We start from the raw sequence: 20,712 nt of genomic DNA on the forward strand, positions 1-20,712 counted from the left end.
CATTATGTAACTGTGAGGCAGACCAACTGTTAGTGTGTCTATTTCCAATCCAATAATACATCTGTGCGCCTCTATCGCTAGTTGTGTACTAATAGATTCACACAGTTCAGAAAAGCAAACCCTATACACAGTATGTATATTCTCACATGTTGGTCGAGTGAACAGTGCGGAGGGTGTTTTTGTCAGAAATTAGCCTACATTGCAAAAGGATTTTGAACAACTTTTTTGCAACCTTCACACACTCACACCCTTGTTTCACAGTGTAGAAAGACCATTGCGTGAATAGGGCTTGCGGATATCGAAGCGGAATATTCATGACAGATTTCCTCTGAGAACGTGTCTCAATATTCACTGAGCTCCTACCTAGACAGCAGTCACGTGCGGCATTTCGGCCCTAATAAACTCGCTATGAGCTAACTCGTCTGGAGGGCTCAGTGTATATGAATGGGTTGAGCTGACTGATGCTCTAAGCTGTTGTCTACGCAGGCATATTGGTAGTATTTGAGACACGGCCGCTAACTTCCTTTTGGACAGTAACAGTGCAACAGTCTCACTGACTGAAACACTGAAGCGCATCACTGTGATGGAATAGCCGGTGCGAAAGCGACTTCTACATCTCGCAAACTTTGTTAATAAAGAAAATACCTGGAGTGGTGAGTTCGAATAAATATATTTTTATTGTTTTACTTCATTTTGTTTACTTCATTTTGTAGTTATTATTTCGAATTTTTGTTTTGCATTTTTGTTTACTTTTTAAGACCTTTCTAACCTGAGCTAATTTCCCATTTTCGTTTTTTTAACTAATTTAGGCTAGCCCTAATATAGTTTAGCATTTATATAAATGTCTCCATAATGTTGATTGTGATTAAGCTACTTTTTCGGACAGTGTTGCGTTTCTCTGTAAACTGTGGCCTGTTGGTTAGACTAAGTCATATAGGCTATTTTTATTTATTTATTGACTGATCCTACTGTTAGGCTACATAAAAAATACAAATTGGTCTAATTTGAATCTGAGAAGTAGAACCGAAGCCATAACTAATGGCTAAAGTCTTTAGTGCTGTGTATGCAAATTGCCCCCAACGCTTGGTCTCTTCCCTTCTTTTGATAGCCTATCTATCTGGTTCAGTCAAACTCATTTGCCATCACATAAGTAAGTTATTTATTCTTTTTCTAAATTCTTTATTTGGATTACTTTCTAATGCATGACGCAGTTGCTGTGTCCGATTCAAATTCGGCTACGTTTCATTTAAAACGCAGTCACATGTGTTGAGGAACCCGCATGTTTCTTTGAAATAATATCAGACGTTATCTTTAGTTACACCATACAGTAGGCTACTTCCGTAGTTCATTATTATTTTACAGAACATACCAATATCAGACGACACATTTAAATATTTATCTTCCTCCTCAGATAATCCATCTCCTCATGTAAAACGACACTCAAAAACACTCTTTACAGTTAGGCCTACATTTCTCTATTGCTGAAGTAAATAAGCTTGCGGTGTGTTCTGACAGTTTACACATAGGCCTACATTAAGCTATGTTTCTGGAAGAGAAAACAAAAAACAATGAGACAAGGAAGGTGGAACTGACACATCTCATATTTGCATGTTTGTGGTTAAATGGACAGACCTGTAGTTATGTAGTCTCCTCACACTAGTGTAGGAAGAGTGGAGGTGGTTCATCTGAGCTCTGGGCCTTTGAGGGACAAAACAAACTTTGGATGGAATGGGTGACACTGTCGAAAGGCAAATCTGAACATTTCCTCCGGGAACGATCAGTTATCGGAACCTGAGTGGGAAAAAGGAAATGTACTTGTGTTCAAGCAATTAAGCAGGTTGAAGATCTATATATCCCCTTGAGAAAAACAAGTACACTTTAGCCTACTTTTACTACAGAAATAATAGACTTTAAAAAATAGACCTACCGGTTTACTGAAATATACATAATGATATATGGTTCACCCAAAAATTTTATTTCTGGCGATTTCTTTCTTCTGCTGAACCAAAAAGAAGATATTTTGAAGAATATGAGGAACCAAACAGTTGATGGGCCCATCCCATTGACGTCCATAGTCAATGAGGCCCATCAACTGTTTGGTTACTGACATTCTTCAAAATATCTTCTTTTGGGTTCAGCAAAAGAAAAAAATTGATGACAGAATAAAAATGTTTGGGTGAACTCTTCCTTTAAATGCAGATCTAATGTTTTCAGACACTTAATTGCTTGTTATTTACTTTTAAATGAAAATATATAGTTTAAATTGATATTAAATGCAATTCGTTTAACATAACAGTTAAGTAGGACTTAATTACAAATTTACATGTAATTTCATAATTATGTATTTTTAGTTTGAAATATGATTACAGTTAACTGCCAAACGCACTGTCATGTATGGTAAATTGCTTTAGTATGTTAGTATGTTTAGTATGTCTTTAGTGAACTGAACACACCAAAATAAGTGAACTTATGTGTACTAAAACTTTTAATTTGTTATTATGTTAAAAAGCATAGTCATGAAAGTGTATTTTATTTCAAGTATTCTCTTTTTACACTTGTGTATTTAGGTAATATTTTATTATCCTGAAGTACCAGTGTAAAAGTACAAGTGTAAAAGATTTTAATTACGCTACAGGAGTACATTCAATACAAATGAGCGCCCTTCTTTGTCACAAGGGACCTGACCCTGTTAAAAAAGCATTTGAAATGAAAAACGAACCCAAAGAAACAAAAAAGTAAAGAGAACGCAGAACATGGGTGAACAAGGTAACAAATTGTTATTGCATCACGCATTTCTACGATTTGCATCTACATGCAACTTAACTAGCTGTTCTTGAACTCAGCTATGATGCCCCTCACATAACATCTCTTCTATTTATGTCTTGTTATCTTTAGACAAACAGATTGGCTATTAAATAGTCAGTCCTATATGAAATATGGTGTTTAGGTTGTGGTTTTGTGTGAGGTCCTGTTTGTCCTGGCTAAAGGTTAATTATCAAACCGGAAAGGAAACATGAATCTACACCATAACCAAAACATTGCTGCTGCTGTTTGCAAGTTAAGGGTTCTTTGGCGATCACAGAGAGGCCGAAGAGCTCAGAAACATGCGCTTTCTGTTCACCTCTCACTCAAAAGTGACTTTTTTTCTTCCAACCAATCAACCAAGCTAGAATCTATTTGTGATGGAGGCAGTTCTGTGTGTTTTGGTTGGTTAATTTCTGCTATGTTCTGATGCTCAGAAGTATGTTGGGTTAAGGCTAGCTGATTTAAATCATCTTTGAACATTAGGTTTTAACAAACCACAGTTTCCACTGAGCAGCTTCCGCATGTGCATGTGTAAGCGAGTTAATGACAAAACCACAGGCGAGTGAGAACTGCAGCCTACAACGTGGAAGTTAGTGTAAGAAACTGACTTTTATTTAGACTTTCATTACTTTGATCAGTCATGGCTGCCTTTCCCAAAATAATCATATGTATTATTGTAGTGACCAGTGGCAACAATGGTCTCTATAATCTACTTATGATGGATTATGATGATTTTTGGAAAATGATTTCCATTTAACTTTGGAAAGTATCATCTCGACTCATATTGTATTAAACATATGCCCTACAAGCAAGTAGTGAGGAATGTATGGCACATTACAGACATTTTTACATCATGATCTGTACCATGCATAGCAACAAAAAATAGGCGTTGTTTGGAGGGAACAACCCCTGATTTGTATATTGTTTTCTATTTTCGGAATGGCCATTTTGTTTTTAAATGTACAAGAACAACCTGCATTAGTGTCCTCTGTTGTGAACTCTTCAGGCCTCAACATGGGCTGTGTGGGGACCAAACCGGATCAGGATCCTATTGGCAAATCGATGGGCAACGATGACAACCGCAACCTGACAACACATTACTCCAAAGACCCCACGACAGGGAACAAGGATGTAAGTAGAAAAATGGTGGTGTTTCCAGTTATAATAAAAAAAACAACTTTTGAGGTTATTCCTGATTATGACTTCTACTGGAAAAGTGCTGAGCTGAGATGAGCTAAACCATACATTTTTGTTTGTTTCAGCATATTTTGAGCCTTTGTATACTGTACTTCCACTTTCTTAGACAGGGTGATGTGAACGTATTTTGAAAGTGCAATATCATCTTGTCTTTGCACATGCCTAACTCTTTTTTTAATTTTTACCTAGCTTAATCTATTAATTTTCACCCTTTTTGAGCACATATCTGATATTAAATGGTTGTAATTCATGAATGCTTTAGAATACATACCAAATGTTGGTCTCTTTTTTAAAGAAGCTTAGAATTAGACTTCAGCAGATTATTACAGAAGTGAAAGCAGCTTCAAAAGTGAAAGGGTTCAAAGGTTTATTGTAAAGCAAATGGACTGAAGAAAAGGATACAGGTGCTGGTCATATAATTGGAATATCATTAAAAAGTTGATTTATTCCACTAATTCTATTCAAAAAGTGAAACTTGTATATTATAAGCATTCATTACACACTGACTGATATATTTCAAATGTGTTCATTTTTGATCATTATAACTGACAACTTAGGAAAATCCCAAATTCAGTATCTCAGAAAATTAGAATATTGTGAAAAGGTTGCACAAGGAGGGCAAGACACAAAAGGTCATTGCAAAAGAGGCTTGCTGTTCACAGAGCTCTGTGTCCAAGCACATTAATAGAGAGGGGAGGAGAAGGAAAATATGTGTTAGAAAAAAGTGTCCAAGCAATAGGGATAACCGCACCCTGGAGAGGACTGTGAAACAAAACCATTAAAAAATGTGGGGGAGATTCACAAAGAGTGGACTGCAGCTGGAGTCCGTGCTTCAAGAACCAATATGCACAGACGTATGCAAGACATGGGTTTCAACTGTCATATTTCTTGTGTCAAGCCACTCTTGAACCACAGACAGCATCAGAAGCACCTTGCCTGGGCTAAAGACCAAAAGGACTAGACTGCTGCTGAGTAGTCCAAAGTTATGTTCTCAGATGAAAGTAAATTTTGCATTTCCTTTGGAAATCAAAGTCCCAGAGTCTGGAGGAAGAGAGGAGAGGCACACAATCCACATTGCTTGAGGTCCAGTGTAAAGTTTCCACAGTCAGTGATGGTTTGAGGTGCCATGTCATCTGCTGGTGTTGTTGTGTTTTCTGAGGTCCAAGGTCAACACAGCCGTATACCAGGAAGTTTTAGAATACTTCATGCTTTCTGCTGATGACCAGCTTTATGACGATGCAGATTTCATTTTCCAACAGAACTGCACACAGTGCCAAAGGAACCAGTACCTGGTTTAAGGACCATGGTATCCCTGTTTTTAATTGGCAACAAACTCGTCTGACCTTAACCCCATAGATTTTCTGTGTTGTGGAGAGGAAGATGCGATATGCCAGACCCAACAATGCAGAAGAGCTGAAGGCCACAGGTCAACCTGAGCTCTCATAACACCTGAGCAGTGCCTCAGACTGATCGACTCCATGCAGTCTAGTCCACGTTGCTGCAGTAATTCAAAAGGAGCGAAATTCATGTTCATTAATGAACATAATTCATTAATGTTCATACTTTTCAGTTGGCCAAGATTTCTAGAAATCCTTTCTTTGTATTGGTCTGAAGTAATATTCAAATTTTCTGAGATACTAAATTTGGGATTTTCCTTAGTTGTCAGTTATAATCATCAAAATTAAAAGAAATAAAGATTTGAAATATACCAGTCTGTGTGATGAATAAAAATAATAAACAAGTTTCACTTTTTGAATGAAATTGGTGAAATAAATCAACTTTTTGATGAAATTCTAATTATATGATATAAATTAATATATTATTTATATTATATATATATGGAAATATGTGATAGAGAAAAAAGACACTGACTACCAAGACATGTTGAGTGTGTTTGCATGTTTAAATATGCATAATTTATCATGTCGGTTAATACTTTATATATAACTAACCCTAACCGTAACTCTTTAGTAAATAGCCTAGTTAAGTAATATTATTTGAGTAAGTACAATGTAACTATGTCAAATAAATACATCAAATCTTAGGTTACACTTTATTTTAATGTGTCATTGTTACAGTGTAATTAAATATTTAAGTACTGAGTAGTATTATTTAACTACATGTACTGACTTTAGAGTTAGGGTAGGATTAGGGTTTAGTTGAGGGTTAGTCGCATGTAATTATGCATAGTTTAAAGTTATTACTATAGTAAGTTACATGTAACATATGTAACAAAGACACTGCAAAATAAAGTGTTACCAACTGTAAACTCTTGTAGCTGTACACTTGGATGGTTTCTAGCTGCTTTTACCTGATTTGCATAAGTACCATAAAGAGTTCGAAATGTTTATTTCTTTGAATAGGTATTTGAAAAGCTTCCTCAGTTGAGTCATTTTTTAACTCTCAGAAAAGAGAACTGAAATGTCTAGTTTGGTGTCTTAAAAGCTTCACCTCTTTTTTCATCTACAGAGCAGATTACCTCCCAAGTCAGCGACTCCTGGCACAGAAAGTAAGTGAAAGGTTCTTTGATTGATTAGATTTCATTCAGAAAGTTAGATTATCATAACATTTTAAGATACATGAAAAAGTAGTTTATTTTGAGGTTTCGTGGAGCTGTTAATAGTAAATACTGTTTTCCACATGCATTTCATTGAAGTGTGCAACGAGTAATAGTCTCAACTTTAAAGCATATGATAATACAGTATAGACCAGGGGTGTAGCCATCTTTTCAGAAGAGGGAGACAGAAATGTTGTAATACCATTTTTTTTGACCAATATAATTTATTGCATCTCTTGCTTTTAATTCGGTAACATATCAAATACACTGCTGATCAATAACCACTAATATTTATAATAGTTTTTTCCTATATTTTATGCCAATTTTAGTATTGGTTTATGTACTTCAAACAATTGTGCTTTAAGTCTCCATAGATTTTATGCAATGTAAAAAATAAAATAAAAAATCATATATATGCTGCATTTATTTAATAAAAAATGCAGTAAAAAACATAATACAGTGAAATATTATTTTGATGTAAATCAGCTGTTCTCTTAAATATATAATAAAGTGCAATTTATTCATGTGATCAAAGCTGAATTTATCATCATTACTCCATTACTCCAGGATTTGATGCTCAACAAACATTTATGATTATAATCAGTGTTTAAAAGTTTTGCTGCTCATGGTGCTGCTTCATTTTTGTGGAAACAACCATACCATTCTAACATTTGTGGTAAAATTAAAAAAAGAGAGAAATCATTACTTTTATTTATCATACATGCATTAAATTGATCACAAGTGATATTTTTTATATTACAAAAGATAATAATTTATTTAATAAATGCAAATAATTGCTGTCCATTGAATTTTCTATTCATCAAAGAATCCTGAAAAATAAAATGTAGGCCTATCATGGTTTCCACAACATTTTTAAGCAGCACAACTGTTTTCAACATTTTTTTGATAATAATCATAAATGTTTCTTGATTATAAAATCCTCATATGAGAATGATTAGTGAATGATCATGTGACATTGAAGTCTGGAATAATGATAAATAAAAGATAAAAAATGATAAATTTAGCTTTCAGTTTCCATGTAAACTGCCCGTGACTATCAACCGAGTTTAGAGAAAGCTGTCTTTAGCGTCGCTGTTAACTTGCCTGTCGCCGCGCAGGTAACGCCGGTTTAAATCCTGCTCGGAGTGGGTCGACTAAGATCGGTGAGACCCAGTAAAAGTGTGGGAGACGAAAATACATTTTATTAAAAGTGCAGGGGACACTAGACACATAGTATAGACTATGCTCAGCTCAAACATGTTGTACCCTGTTGGAACCGTGCTAGGCTCACTGCTTGGTATAAATAAAAGTGCAGTGTGAAGTGCAGAAGCAGAACTGTTGTGAATGTGTGATCACAGCTCTTTTACACTAAATATCCCATTTGTCTTAAGCTTCAGAGAACATTGCCATAGCGCTGTATGATTATGAAGCTATGCATGAAGGTGACCTGGGCTTCAAGAAAGGAGACAGACTCAGAATCCTTCAGGAGTAAGTAGGCCTCTGATTTTATTTGATTCTATATCTCGTGTCTTTGATCGACTGAATCATTGATTGTTGTGTTTAGGTCAGGGGAGTGGTGGAAAGCTGCATCTCTCAGCAGTGGTCAGGAGGGCTTCATCCCCAGTAACTATGTTGCAAAGGATACTCTGGAAACTGAAGAGTGAGTAAATATAGTTTGTGTACATTTGTAGTGGTGCCACTGATATACAGTCAAGCCAAAATGCATTCAACAACTTCAACATTTGCTCACATTATCACTGTTTATTCGCTGTAGTTTAGAAAAAGGTAATAACATATGAAAGGAGTTAAACTGTGTCAGAACAAATTAATCTTGATAATGTCAGATAACTTTGATATCAATGTATTTAATGGATTACAACCAACCAATCAGCTGTCAGATGGCAGTAAAAAAAAAAAAAAAAAAAAAAAAATATATATATATATATATATATATATATATATATATATATACATATATACATGATTTCTAAAGATTCATGTAGACTAACTGAAGACTAAAGTAATGATGCTGAAAATTCAGCTTCTTATCACAGGAAAAAATTACATTTTAAAATATATTAAAACAGTCATTTTAAATTGTGAACATATATCACAGTGTGATTGGCATTACATTTCAGACAACTAGTTAACGCAGCTGCTTGGTTGTTGGAGGAAAAAAAATACTTCGGACCACTGTAATTAATCTCTTGATATGTTTGTCCTCTTTTGAGAAATGCTTTTGTAGATTTGTTTCCCTTTGCTATTGGAGCAAATACTCCTCTTGTTGTAGTTTCCGTTCACCACTAAAGAAGTTTACCCAACCATAGCCTGGTTTCCAGTACTGATTTGCACAAAACTTTTGCGATATTTTCTAAATGTTGATTAAAAAAAAACGATTGCGAAATGACGCAAAAATGATTTCCATTTACCAATGTTGTGCGACTAAAACACAGAGACTTCTCTAGTCTCCACAAAGTCCATCTGACATATCTTTAAAATAAGCATTTTTGCCAGGCTCCTATGTATAGGTTTCTACCTAAGTACCGTACTTCTGAAGGGGCTGAGACTGAAATTTAGTGAGTTTGAAGGGAAAATATTTTGTGAACGTAAACTATATGCGTTCACTCAGTATTATCTCAATCTGAAGTGGCTTTTAGAAGCTTCTATCAGAACTCTTCATTTTTTCATTTTTTTCTCTCTCACAATAAGTCATTCCAAAAATCATGGCGCTGGATGTTAGTAGGCTCACGTAGATAGCAGTCACCACGCTAGCCATTATTTTTAATTGAAGAAGTAGGCGTGTTATCCAAGCGTCAATAGCAAGGAAAGCACCTTATACTGGGGTGCAGCCATGTAGGCTATAAGGTGTTTCTGGAAGGTTATAGTACACGATTTCACAGAGGAACTGTGTATTCAGAATGAGCATGCGACTTTTACATATGGCAGGTGACCTGTAAATAAGGAAAAAAACATTGCAGTTTATATAATATTATATAATATAAAATATTCCTTTTTCAAATTGTAAGAAATATCTGGGTCTGCAATAAATGGGAGTTTTCCCTTGGGTGTATTTTTTGAATTTGCGCAATTTAGAGGGTAATTGACTTCTGCTTCTGAAAACCCTGGAAATGTGCAACGGGACCATTACTGTTTAGTGTTTACTGTATTTTTGATCAAATAAATGTAACCTTGATGAGCAAAAACAGTACAAAAAATATTTCCAAACTCAAACTAACATATATAATTTAATCTAATCTACTTGTCTGTGTCTTCAGTTGGTTTTTTAAAGGTGTCAGCAGAAAGGATGCAGAGAGACAGCTGCTGGCCTCTGGAAACAAAATCGGATCCTTTATGATCCGAGACAGTGAGACCACCAAGGGTACGTCCAGAGTGTTAAAGCCGTAGGTTTTTTAGACAAGGAGTGTAATCTTGAAGCATTCGCAGTACTATTTTCTTATATCGGTAACATTTTTACTGTCTTTATCTGCTCTTAAAATCATATGCACCTCTTCCTCTTTTAGGAAGCTACTCTCTGTCTGTCAGAGACTGTGACCCTCAAACCGGAGATGCTGTGAAGCATTATAAAATCCGCACACTGGATAATGGCGGTTTCTATATCTCCCCACGTATCACCTTCAACACCCTGCAAGATCTGGTTGCCCACTACAAGAGTAAGTGTAAAATTCCACAAAAAGATGTGGACTACTGTAACATACATTATATCACATCTCATTGGATAAAGCCCTAATTTTTGGTTTCAAGTGTTAGGTGAGATTTTCACCAAACTTTTTCTTAAAGGATTGTTCACTCATTGTTTTACATTTAACAATCATGTACATCTACAGAGCAGAGCGATGGGTTGTGCCAATCTCTCACCATTCCCTGTCTGAGTCCCAAACCTCAGAAACCTTGGGAGAAAGATGCCTGGGAGATCCCGCGTGAGTCCTTGAAACTGGATAAACGTCTGGGAGCAGGCCAGTTTGGAGAGGTCTGGATGGGTAAGACACGTACTGCTTGCTGTAATATGTATGTATTATGCGTCTGTCTACTCCAACAAATGATGATGTGCAGCATGGGTTGTTTAGTAGGGTCTGATAGCTTTTCTGGTTGGTTAAAATTGATGATTAGGACTTTTTCAAATTCAGAATTTGAACTGTTTCAGGCATATTATTTGCATTTTAATGTTTCAGCCATATTTTTGGCCTCAGAAAATGTTGCTAATATGACTCACCTTAGGGTAAAGGAATTGTTTATTATAGAACATTATTATAATTTTTATTTAAAAAATAGTAATATTTATATATAAACATTTACATGTTTATATATAAATGTTTATTTATAAATTTACATTATTATAGTATTTAATATTCAATTGTAATAAATATTTGTATATTCACATGAACATGTTCCATTGGTGTCTTTATTCATATTAAATGTACTATTTATTAATATATGATTAATTGAAAATTGTATTGTATTGAAAAACACTTTGGTGTCTTTTATCATTTATTATATATTAATATATGTTAACTTTTTATTATGCATTATAAATAAGAAAATAACATTAGTGTCATTTATCATATTAACATTTTAACTATTACAGTATGTATAATATTTATTAGGTTATATTCAATATGTATTATAAATAAAAATAACCGTGATGTTTTATCATAATTGATCACATTTATTTATGAATTAATATATTTCAGAAAAATATTAAAAATCTAAAAATGTAACAAGGGTGCCTTATTGATTTATTAACAGAAAATACATTAGATAAAAATGTAATTATTATATATATATGAATCAAAGTGACAGTGTTATTTAAACAAATTATTATTATGTCAGTAACACTTTATTTTTTCATTAAATACAAACCTGACAAAAAAACACATACCTAAAACTATACCTAAAAACTGACCTTATCCTAAAACCCTGAATCAGGGTCCTGTCAGCATTTGAGCTGGCAGCGAACACTAATGAGTGAAAATGAAGAATACCAGTGAAACCCGTCTCTGTTTGCTTCTCAGCAACATACAACAAGCACACAAAAGTGGCAGTGAAGACTATGAAGCCTGGCAGTATGTCTGTGGAAGCTTTCCTCATGGAAGCCAATCTAATGAAAACCCTCCAGCACGACAAACTGGTCCGCCTCAATGCTGTGGTTACCAAAGAAGAGCCCATATACATCATTACAGAGTACATGGAGAAAGGTGTGTGTGACTTTAGCCACTCCATTGTCCTATTGCATAGCCTTATTATTATTGATATTTTGTGCATCTGTTTGTTTCTCAGGCAGTTTACTGGACTTTATTAAAAGTGATGAAGGGAATCGTGTCCAGCTTCCCAAACTGATAGATTTCTCAGCACAGGTGAGATAGTTTTAAGATCTCATTTGTTCACTTAATGTGCTTTCCTCCCCCATACATAATTACATGTTCCATTGTTGTGGAAGACTGGTTTTTCCTAGTAGATTTCAATATTCAAATGTGATAACTGACAGACAGTAATATTTGTGTACAGAGGTGTGAGCGTGTGAGAGAGGGTGGAGTCTACAATTAACATGACAGTCTATTCCCCTTTCTCTTTGTCACTTTTAATCCAAGATAATATCAGTTTGTTCTCTCTATTGTGCAATTGTTCTTTAAACACCTAAGACCCGAGCTTTGTTTTAGCTTGCATTTTAGATTTATTCTAGCTATTTTTGGTTAGGATGAACCAATAAATATAATAACCAGATATTATCTTTGGACATGAAGCTCTTTTGGGAAAATAGTAAGTCCACATATATGAATGGGGATACACAGGTCTGTATCCACAGAAAACAATCAAAACACAATTGTGTAACAAAGTGCAAATTATGTTACAGCCTTATTCCAAATGGATTAAATTGATTATTTATTTTCGTTACAATTCAACAAACAATAACCCATAAAGACAACATGAAAGAAATTTGTTTGAAATCTTTGCGAATTTATAAGAATAAATAAAATGTACATGTATAAGTATTCACAGCCTTTGCTCAGTACTTTGTTGAAGCATCTCTGGCACCAATTACAGCCTCCAGTCTGTTTGAGTATTATGCTACAAGCTTGGCACACCTTTTTTTGGGAAGTTTCTCCCCTTCTTCTTCTTAGCGGGACCTCTCAAGCTCCATCAGGGTGGATGGGGAGTGCCGTTTTTAGACGGCCATTTTTAGATCTCTCCAGAGATGTTCAGTTGGGTTCAAGTCTGGGCTCTGGCTGGGCAACTCAATGACATTCACAGAGTTGTCCCATAGCCACTCCTTTGTTATCTTGGCTTTGTGCTTAGGGTCATTGTCCTGTTGGAAGATGAACCTTCACCCCAGTCTGAGTTCCAGAGTGCTCTGGAGCAGGTTTTCATGAAAGATGTCTCTGTACATTGCTGCATTCATCTTTCCCTCGATACTAACTAGTCTCCTAGTTCCTGCCACTGAAAAACATCCCCACATCATGATGCTGCCACCACCAGGCTTCACTGTAGGGATAGTACTGGCCAGATGATGAGTGGTGCCTGGTTTCCTCCAGACATGATGCATGCCATTAAGACCAAAGGGTTCAATCTTTGTTTCATCAGACCAGATAATTTTGTTTCTCATGGGCTGAGAGACTTTTAGGTACCTTTTGACAAATTCCAGATGGGCTGTCATGTGCCTTGGTGGTTCCAAAGTTCTTCAATTTACAGATGATGGAAGCCACTGTGATCATTGGGACCACTGTGCTCATTGGGACCTTCAATGCTGCATTGATTTTTTTATTTTATTTTTTATTTTATTAAATTTGCAAATATTTAAAACAAACTTATTTCATGCTGTCACAATGGGGTATTGTTTGTAGAATTTTGAGTAAAATAATAATTGACTCCAGTACTAAGTCCTCTCTTGGACCTCAATTTTAGAAGCATAGTAAATCTTTACCGTTTCAAGAATTTATCAAATTTGTGTGCCATATTAATCATACAACACAATTATGCATACCCAAACAAGAATCAACAATGACATTTTATTAGATTTTTTTACCTTGTGGATGTCTTGGTTTGGTGTGGTGGCCTGACTTGTCAGACGTTTTCTTCGCAATCTTGACGTTTTTATGTAAAGTGTTTTTCTCTTCTGACACCACCAGATGGCAGTGTAAGTGTCCTTGTTTGTGTACAACAGGTTAGAGTTACACAGAATTACATTTTATGTGCACACAACCAAAAATGTGATGTCCACGTATGTGGACGCCAGGTCGTATGAGGTTAAACCAGTAAAATATTGTCACGGTTGGTTCGATCAATAAATGCACAATGAAGAATAACTTTATAACACAACAACTTTTTCTCCACCAAACTCGGAATTTTCATTATTTTGTAAGAATTTTCACTGTTATTCGTTAGGGGGCGCCATTATGCATATTCTGAATGAGTACAGAATATCCTAATCAAATCCGATATTCATACAACAAAATATTCTATGGGCCATTACATTTTTGTGAAAATGATCAAAAACACTGGGGCTGGTGGGAAACTTTTTTTTTAAACACTGGTGGGGAAAAAATTTATAGCATACTCAGGAGGGATGCAGAGAATACGTAACAAACCACTTTAAAGAAGGAAAATCAGAGAATATGTGAGAACAGATGGTTAAAATACACAGAGCAAAACAAAGGGAAATAATGAGTTCATTAACAAGATAACAGGTGAACTGAATACAACAATCTAAGGACCAAACTAGAAAATTAGTCAGCTTACAAGACAAACAAACATACTTTACAAAAATATTATTATGTAAGTTATGCTAAAAGGTTTAGAAGAAATATCGGGGTTGAGGAAGTTTGACATAAGAATTATAATTGATGTTTCATTCAAGCAAGTGTGATGGTTGCAAAAAAGGGTGCGACACTGAGCTGGAAAGAGGAAGAGAACAGCAAGCATTAAACAAGACAGATGTGAATCTGCCCTGACTGATAAGGGGATTCACGCACAGACACACACACACAGACACACACACACACACACACACACACACAGACACACACACACAGACACACACACACACACACACACACACACACACACACACACACACACACACACACACACACACACTGACTGGTTCTGGATGCTGGTTGCTGGTTTGTTCCAAGTTATATTTTGCACACTTGGACCAGTTTGGGGTGCTGGCAAGCTGGTGGACCAGCATTTGTCTTTTGGGTGCTGATATGATTCTAGCAAGACCAAAACAAATGTCTGTATGAAATCACCATTATGGTGATCAGTGTTTCTGTATGTGACTTTTAGTTGGGCACTTGGCTTTGACTTTCATTCTCTTTCAGCAATTGTTGAAATTCAATGCTATCGCTACTGACAACTATATTTAATGCCCCTGACTGCAATGGCATACCTTTAACTCTGTACACTTCTTGGAATCAGTGACTGAAAGCTGGATTTTGACATGGGAGTTAAAAAAATGACCATTAAAGTCTTTGAAAACAGTAACCTTCAATTTTAAGCTTTCATTTTCAATGGCTCTTTCTTAGCAAGAGCTCTTCTCATAACCCCTGTTATTGAACAAACTGCATTTAATAATGCTGTTGTTTGTCATTTTTCTTTTTTTTTCAAAGAAATTTTGTTTTGCAATGTACACAATCACTGCATCCAAAATCGAATACTTTCCTACTATATAGTATTTGAAAAACAGTACACCAACAGAGTAATCTGAATTCATAGTATTAAAAAAACAGTAGGCGAAAATGGCGCAAATCCCTGGATAACCTACTTCTTCTGGTGAGATTCGGAAGTCTGCATACAATGGAAACTTTATTATCCTGAGGCGTCTGTAGGGGATTTATGAATGGAGGTGAAGCAACACAAGTGATAATGACATGGTGGATGAGGAATGTCTGGATTACATTCATATTATATAGACCACACCTTTTTAAAGGTCGCAAAGAAAGTTCAAATTCAAATGTAGTACCTATTCAGACAGTATGCGATTTTGGACGCTCCAAAGCTCTTTTTTAACTGATTTGTGTATAGATCATTTGAAACAGGAGACAAATCCTTTGATCCTTTGAAACGTTTCACTAGTTTAAATTATTACTTTATTATTAATAATTATTATTAATATAATCATAACTAAAACACATTTTATTAAGTGTTTTCCTTATCTCCAAAATGTAAAAAAATACTAGTTTGGCTATACTTGTGCATGGGACATTTGGTCCCTATAACATAAGGAACAGGGACACACACACACACACACACACACACACACACACACACACACACACACACACACACACACACACACACACACACACACACACACACACATTTCATGTTTTATTGGAACTTTATAGGCATACTGATTTTATACTGAAAAACACTGAGTAGTTTATTCTACTCCCTAACCCTAAACCTACCCATCACAAAAAAACTTTATGCACTTTTTAATTAAATTTTCAAATAAACATCATTTAGTATGATTTATACGCTGTTTTCCTCATAGGGACCAAAAATGTAACACCACAGTAAAAAACTATCAGTATGGTACACACAAAGTATAAGCTTAAAAAAATAAAGAAAGAAAAAATTAACACTCAAAAAACGGACTAGAGAAATGCTAAACTTAAGTTTACTTTATGTGCAAATTATGTTTAACAGATAGAAAAATTAAGTAGTTTGTACAAATACTAGTCTTGTTTGATCTACATAATAAAATGATGCAAAAAAATTCATCATATTTTTTAAGTAAATCAAGCAGAACATTTTTATCAGTGAGGTTTACCAGGACAAACACACAGACTCATTATAGCTTATCGTACCTGTTGCTAACTAACCTACTCTTCTCTTGCTCTAAGTGACACACACTCAGTATATCATTAAAAGTAGCTAAAACCTGATTCTTTTTCCTGACTTTAGACAGCAGAAGGCATGGCTTACATTGAGCAGAGAAACTACATTCACAGAGACCTTCGTGCTGCAAACATCCTGGTCAACAAGAGTTTAGTGTGTAAGATTGCTGATTTTGGACTGGCCCGTATCATAGAGGACAACGAATACACTGCCAGAGAAGGTTAGTCTGATCTGGTTTTCTGGCAGCCAAAAGAGAAACAGAGTTAATATAAGTTGGTAACTTGCAGACAAATGCATGCTTTTTAAAGGTTATTGTCAGCAGAAGTTGTGTTAATACGTGTTTGGGTTTTTTTGTCCTTAGGTGCAAAGTTCCCTATAAAATGGACCGCTCCGGAGGCCATAAACTATGGTTCCTTCACCATTAAATCAGATGTGTGGTCCTTTGGCATTCTGCTCACTGAAATCATCAGCTATGGTCGTACACCATACCCAGGTTAGTGGGTCGCCTCAGTGCACTGTGAATATGCTAAAAAAAAATCATTCTCCAAAAAATGGTACCATTCATGCTTCCTTTTCCAGTCCCTAGTATTACTATTTATAGAGTTAATAGGATTTTGAACTATTTTTTGATTGATTTTACACTGGAAAACTTAAGTTAACTCAACTCATTTAATCATTTAAACTCAACTCATTTACGGAAACCGACTGCTTTAAATCATTTAGGTTTATAAAAAGTAGTACATTTATAGTCAATTCAATTAAAATTAAGAATTTAAATTTGTAAGAAAATGACACTAAAACAACTTAATTATACATCAAATCAGCTTACAAATATGTGTTACACTGAATTACTTGCAAGTAATAATATTTTTATTTTAATTCTGCTTAATATAATCAGTTGAGTTCATATAACTGTTTATTGACCTTTTTGAGTGAAACAAACTTACTTCACACTACTGTCTGCAAGATTTTCTTCATGTTTTTGAAATAAGTCTCTTATGGTCACCATGGCTGCATTTATCTGGTCAAAAATACAATAGAAACAGTTATATTGTGAAATATTACAATGGAAAATTACTGTTTTATTTTAAAATGTAATTTATTAGTCTGATGTCAAAGCTGAATTTTCAGCATCATTACTCCAGTCTTCAGTGTGACATGAATCAGAAATAATTCGTATATGATGATTTGATGCTCAAGAAACTTTATTACTATTATCATTATCAATGTTAAAAACAGTTGTGCTGCTTAATGTTTCTGTGAAAACCATGATACATTTTTTCCAGTATTCTCTGTAAAAAAAAACAGTATCTACTTGAAATATTTTGTAACAATATAAACGTCTTTACTGTCATCCAAGCTACATACAGTTATTAATTTGTACAAAAACAAAATACAAATCGTACCACAAACATTTGAACATAGCCTACGGTAGTGTATTTTATGAATGTAACCGTTTAGTTTTACAGTGTTTTTTTTAAATCTTTGTTTTTCAATGGAATATTAGCTAATCTGCATCTGCATGAAGTACACTTCATCATTTTTTCATTATATGGATTTACTTATTTTGGCATTGTCAAACATTGTCAAAATATTAATACTTTTTTTTTTTTTTTAAATAATCAAAGACTATGGTGTGGTGCAATAATATTAATCAGCTTCGGTCTTGCTACTTTGAGCCTGAAGTGAGAAAGTATGATTCCTTGAAACCCCAGCAATAACCTTATACAATTTAGGGGGAGAAAATTATCAAAATGTTATTTCTTCAGAGAATGACCGAAAAATTAACTTTGGGATAACATTAGATTCTAGAAACTTGGCTAAAGAGTTTACTGTTTGTTTAGGTATGACAAATCCTGAGGTGATCCGTGCTCTGGAGAGAGGATACCGTATGCAGCGTCTGGACTCCTGCCCTCAAGAGCTCTATGACATCATGCTGGAATGCTGGAAGAACAAGCCAGAGGACAGGCCCACCTTTGAGTACCTGCAGAGTGTACTGGAGGACTTTTACACGGCCACTGAGAGCCAGTATCAGCAACAGCCTTGAGACACACACACACACACACACACACACACTTTGACATGCATAAATCCCTGGTATCAGGAGCTCTCAAAGAAATGTACGCATATATAACATATCCATGCATACCAACCCCTTGACTTTATACATATGTTGTGAAATCAATTGTGAAAAGTAATAGTGTGTTATTTAAATTACTTGTAAATGAATACAATTATAACAAAATGTCATTATAGCGGTTTTATTCAAGCAGAGCCCTTTGCCTTACTATTGAGTGTTGCACAACAGAAGCTATATGAATTTATCATTTTAATATAAAACAAATTTTTTATTAACTTTTCTGAATGATTTGTAAATACCTTATGTCAGATGTATTTTAAAACTATCTGTTCATGCGTATTGTAATTGAGAATACACATTATGAGCATTAAAATAAATTGTAGTTTTGATTGTTTATGAGAAGATTCGTTCTAAAACTTCAAACTACATTAAGTTTTAAATACGTACTTGTAGATTAGGAAATGTATAGAACTATATCTCTTCTGCAAAAAGATGAAATTGATTCTGAATCCTTGCTCCAAACATTTTAGAAAAAACATCTGTGCTTAAGGTAGTTATGAATATATCTTTAGTTGGTTATATAAAGGGGACCTGTTATGCCCCTTTTTACAAGATGTAATATATGTCTCACAGAATGTGTCTGAAGTTTCAGCTCAAAACACACCACATCATTTATAATACCATGTTGTAAATGCCCAGTTTGCCAAACCATGCTGTTTTTGTGCATGTATCTTTAAATGCAAATAAGCTTCTGCTCCCACCCCGCTTTCCAGAAGAGATGGAGCCTTTACAGCTCGTGCCTCAGAATACTCTTTCAAAAACTAAAACATCTGTTTGGCTTTGATTATCCTCTCTATCGCGGTCATGCTCACGTGACAGTGCAGTTCTTCATCATCATGAACGTTTATTATCTGCATGCGTTTTAAAGTCATTTCCATCTAAACTTCGGATATATGATTTGCTGAGCGCACACACTCGAAGCACGCTCACAGAAATCTGGATGTCAAACGCCGCGTCCCGTGAGTATTAAACTAAATTGTCTTTCACGTCTTATTGCACTTAAACTGTTAAATACACACAAGGTTATGTCAAAAACACACAAAGTTCACATAAACACCTCTGAACGTAAACAGCATGTAATAAAGTCACATGTATATTAGCGTAATATATTGTTTCTTCTGCTATATATGCTGTTAATATGAGAAAAACAGAAAATCACCCACTGCTCTTGATTGAATAACTAGTAGCTCTAATAAGAATACATTTCTTACTTGAACTGTTAAATACTATGGCGAGGAGATAAACATGGCGGACTGTGTACAGCTCATTCAGGGGCGGAACTAAGCTAATAGGGTCGTGGGCGGGGCCTGTTCCAAAGTGAGTATATTCCTGAATGGCTCATTTTGAGACACTGTTTCAGATGTATGCATAAATAACTAACAGAGTTGGAGTATTTTTACCACAATAGGGTGTTTGTGTATGTACACTGCAAACACATAAATATGTCCAAAAACTATATAAAAGTGAAATTTTAATAATAGGTCCCCTTTAAAAATTACATTTTAACTTGTATTAAAGGTCTTGTGTATTGTGATTGTATACATTTGTAAATTATGCTCTTGTTTTTTAGGTTTATTTTGTACTTTTACACCCCTGAAGCTATTTAATGTTTGATATGTGTCTTGCTTTCACATCTTCGGGTTTTGTTGGTATTTGTTTAAACTTTTGTGCAATAATAATAATGGATATGTGACGTTCTTTTATTTCATTATGTTTTCCTCCTAACATTCGAGGCCCCTGAGGAATGTTCGAGGCCCCTTATTTGTGGCTTCATTAACATTTATCTCATTTGTGTAAAACAGCTGATTTTCGTTTAACTTTGTCATGATGTAAAGTCTTCTGCAAAGAGTTTTCTATAAAAACATAACCTTGCTATTTTGTATATGTTGTTACAATTAGTCCACAAAACAAATAAATGTATTTAATTTAGAAAAATACCTCATTGACTCTTTATCATAATAGCTCTACAAACTTGTTAAATAATTTTATTGATGCAAGCTTACAAGACAATGGAAAATGACTACATTTTAAGATGCACCTATTAATTTTAGATTTCTTGTTCTATACTTCAGCATTAGGCCTATAATAGTAACAATATATATATTATTACTTTAGTTTAATAATAGTTTTTATTGGTATGTTGTTGACTTAACAA

The 20,712-nt window shown here is 34.8% G+C and overlaps 1 protein-coding gene across 1 annotated transcript; it reads left to right on the forward strand.

The window, feature by feature from the left end:
• The first annotated feature begins 444 nt into the window (after positions 1-444).
• On the forward strand, positions 445-19,307 carry hck (HCK proto-oncogene, Src family tyrosine kinase). The gene is made up of 13 exons (XM_067446565.1): positions 445-653; positions 3,812-3,936; positions 6,472-6,511; positions 7,951-8,047; positions 8,124-8,219; positions 9,835-9,938; positions 10,081-10,230; positions 10,405-10,557; positions 11,590-11,772; positions 11,855-11,931; positions 16,484-16,637; positions 16,779-16,910; positions 18,262-19,307. The coding sequence occupies exons 2-13, from the start codon at positions 3,820-3,822 to the stop codon at positions 18,462-18,464; spliced, it is 1,506 nt and encodes a 501-aa protein (XP_067302666.1). The 5' UTR covers positions 445-653; positions 3,812-3,819; the 3' UTR covers positions 18,465-19,307.
• The last annotated feature ends 1,405 nt before the right edge of the window (positions 19,308-20,712 follow it).

Source organism: Pseudorasbora parva, chromosome 6 (assembly GCF_024679245.1).
Source record: "Pseudorasbora parva isolate DD20220531a chromosome 6, ASM2467924v1, whole genome shotgun sequence".
Lineage (NCBI taxonomy): Eukaryota > Metazoa > Chordata > Actinopteri > Cypriniformes > Gobionidae > Pseudorasbora > Pseudorasbora parva.

Coding starts and splice junctions, on each gene's coding strand:
- hck (XM_067446565.1), top strand. CDS start 3,820: ATGGGCTGTGTGGGGACCAAACCGGATCAGGATCCTATTGGCAAATCG. Junction 6,512..7,950: donor AGCGACTCCTGGCACAGAAA/GTAAGTGAAAGG, acceptor ATTTGTCTTAAG/CTTCAGAGAACATTGCCATA. Junction 10,231..10,404: donor TCTGGTTGCCCACTACAAGA/GTAAGTGTAAAA, acceptor GTACATCTACAG/AGCAGAGCGATGGGTTGTGC.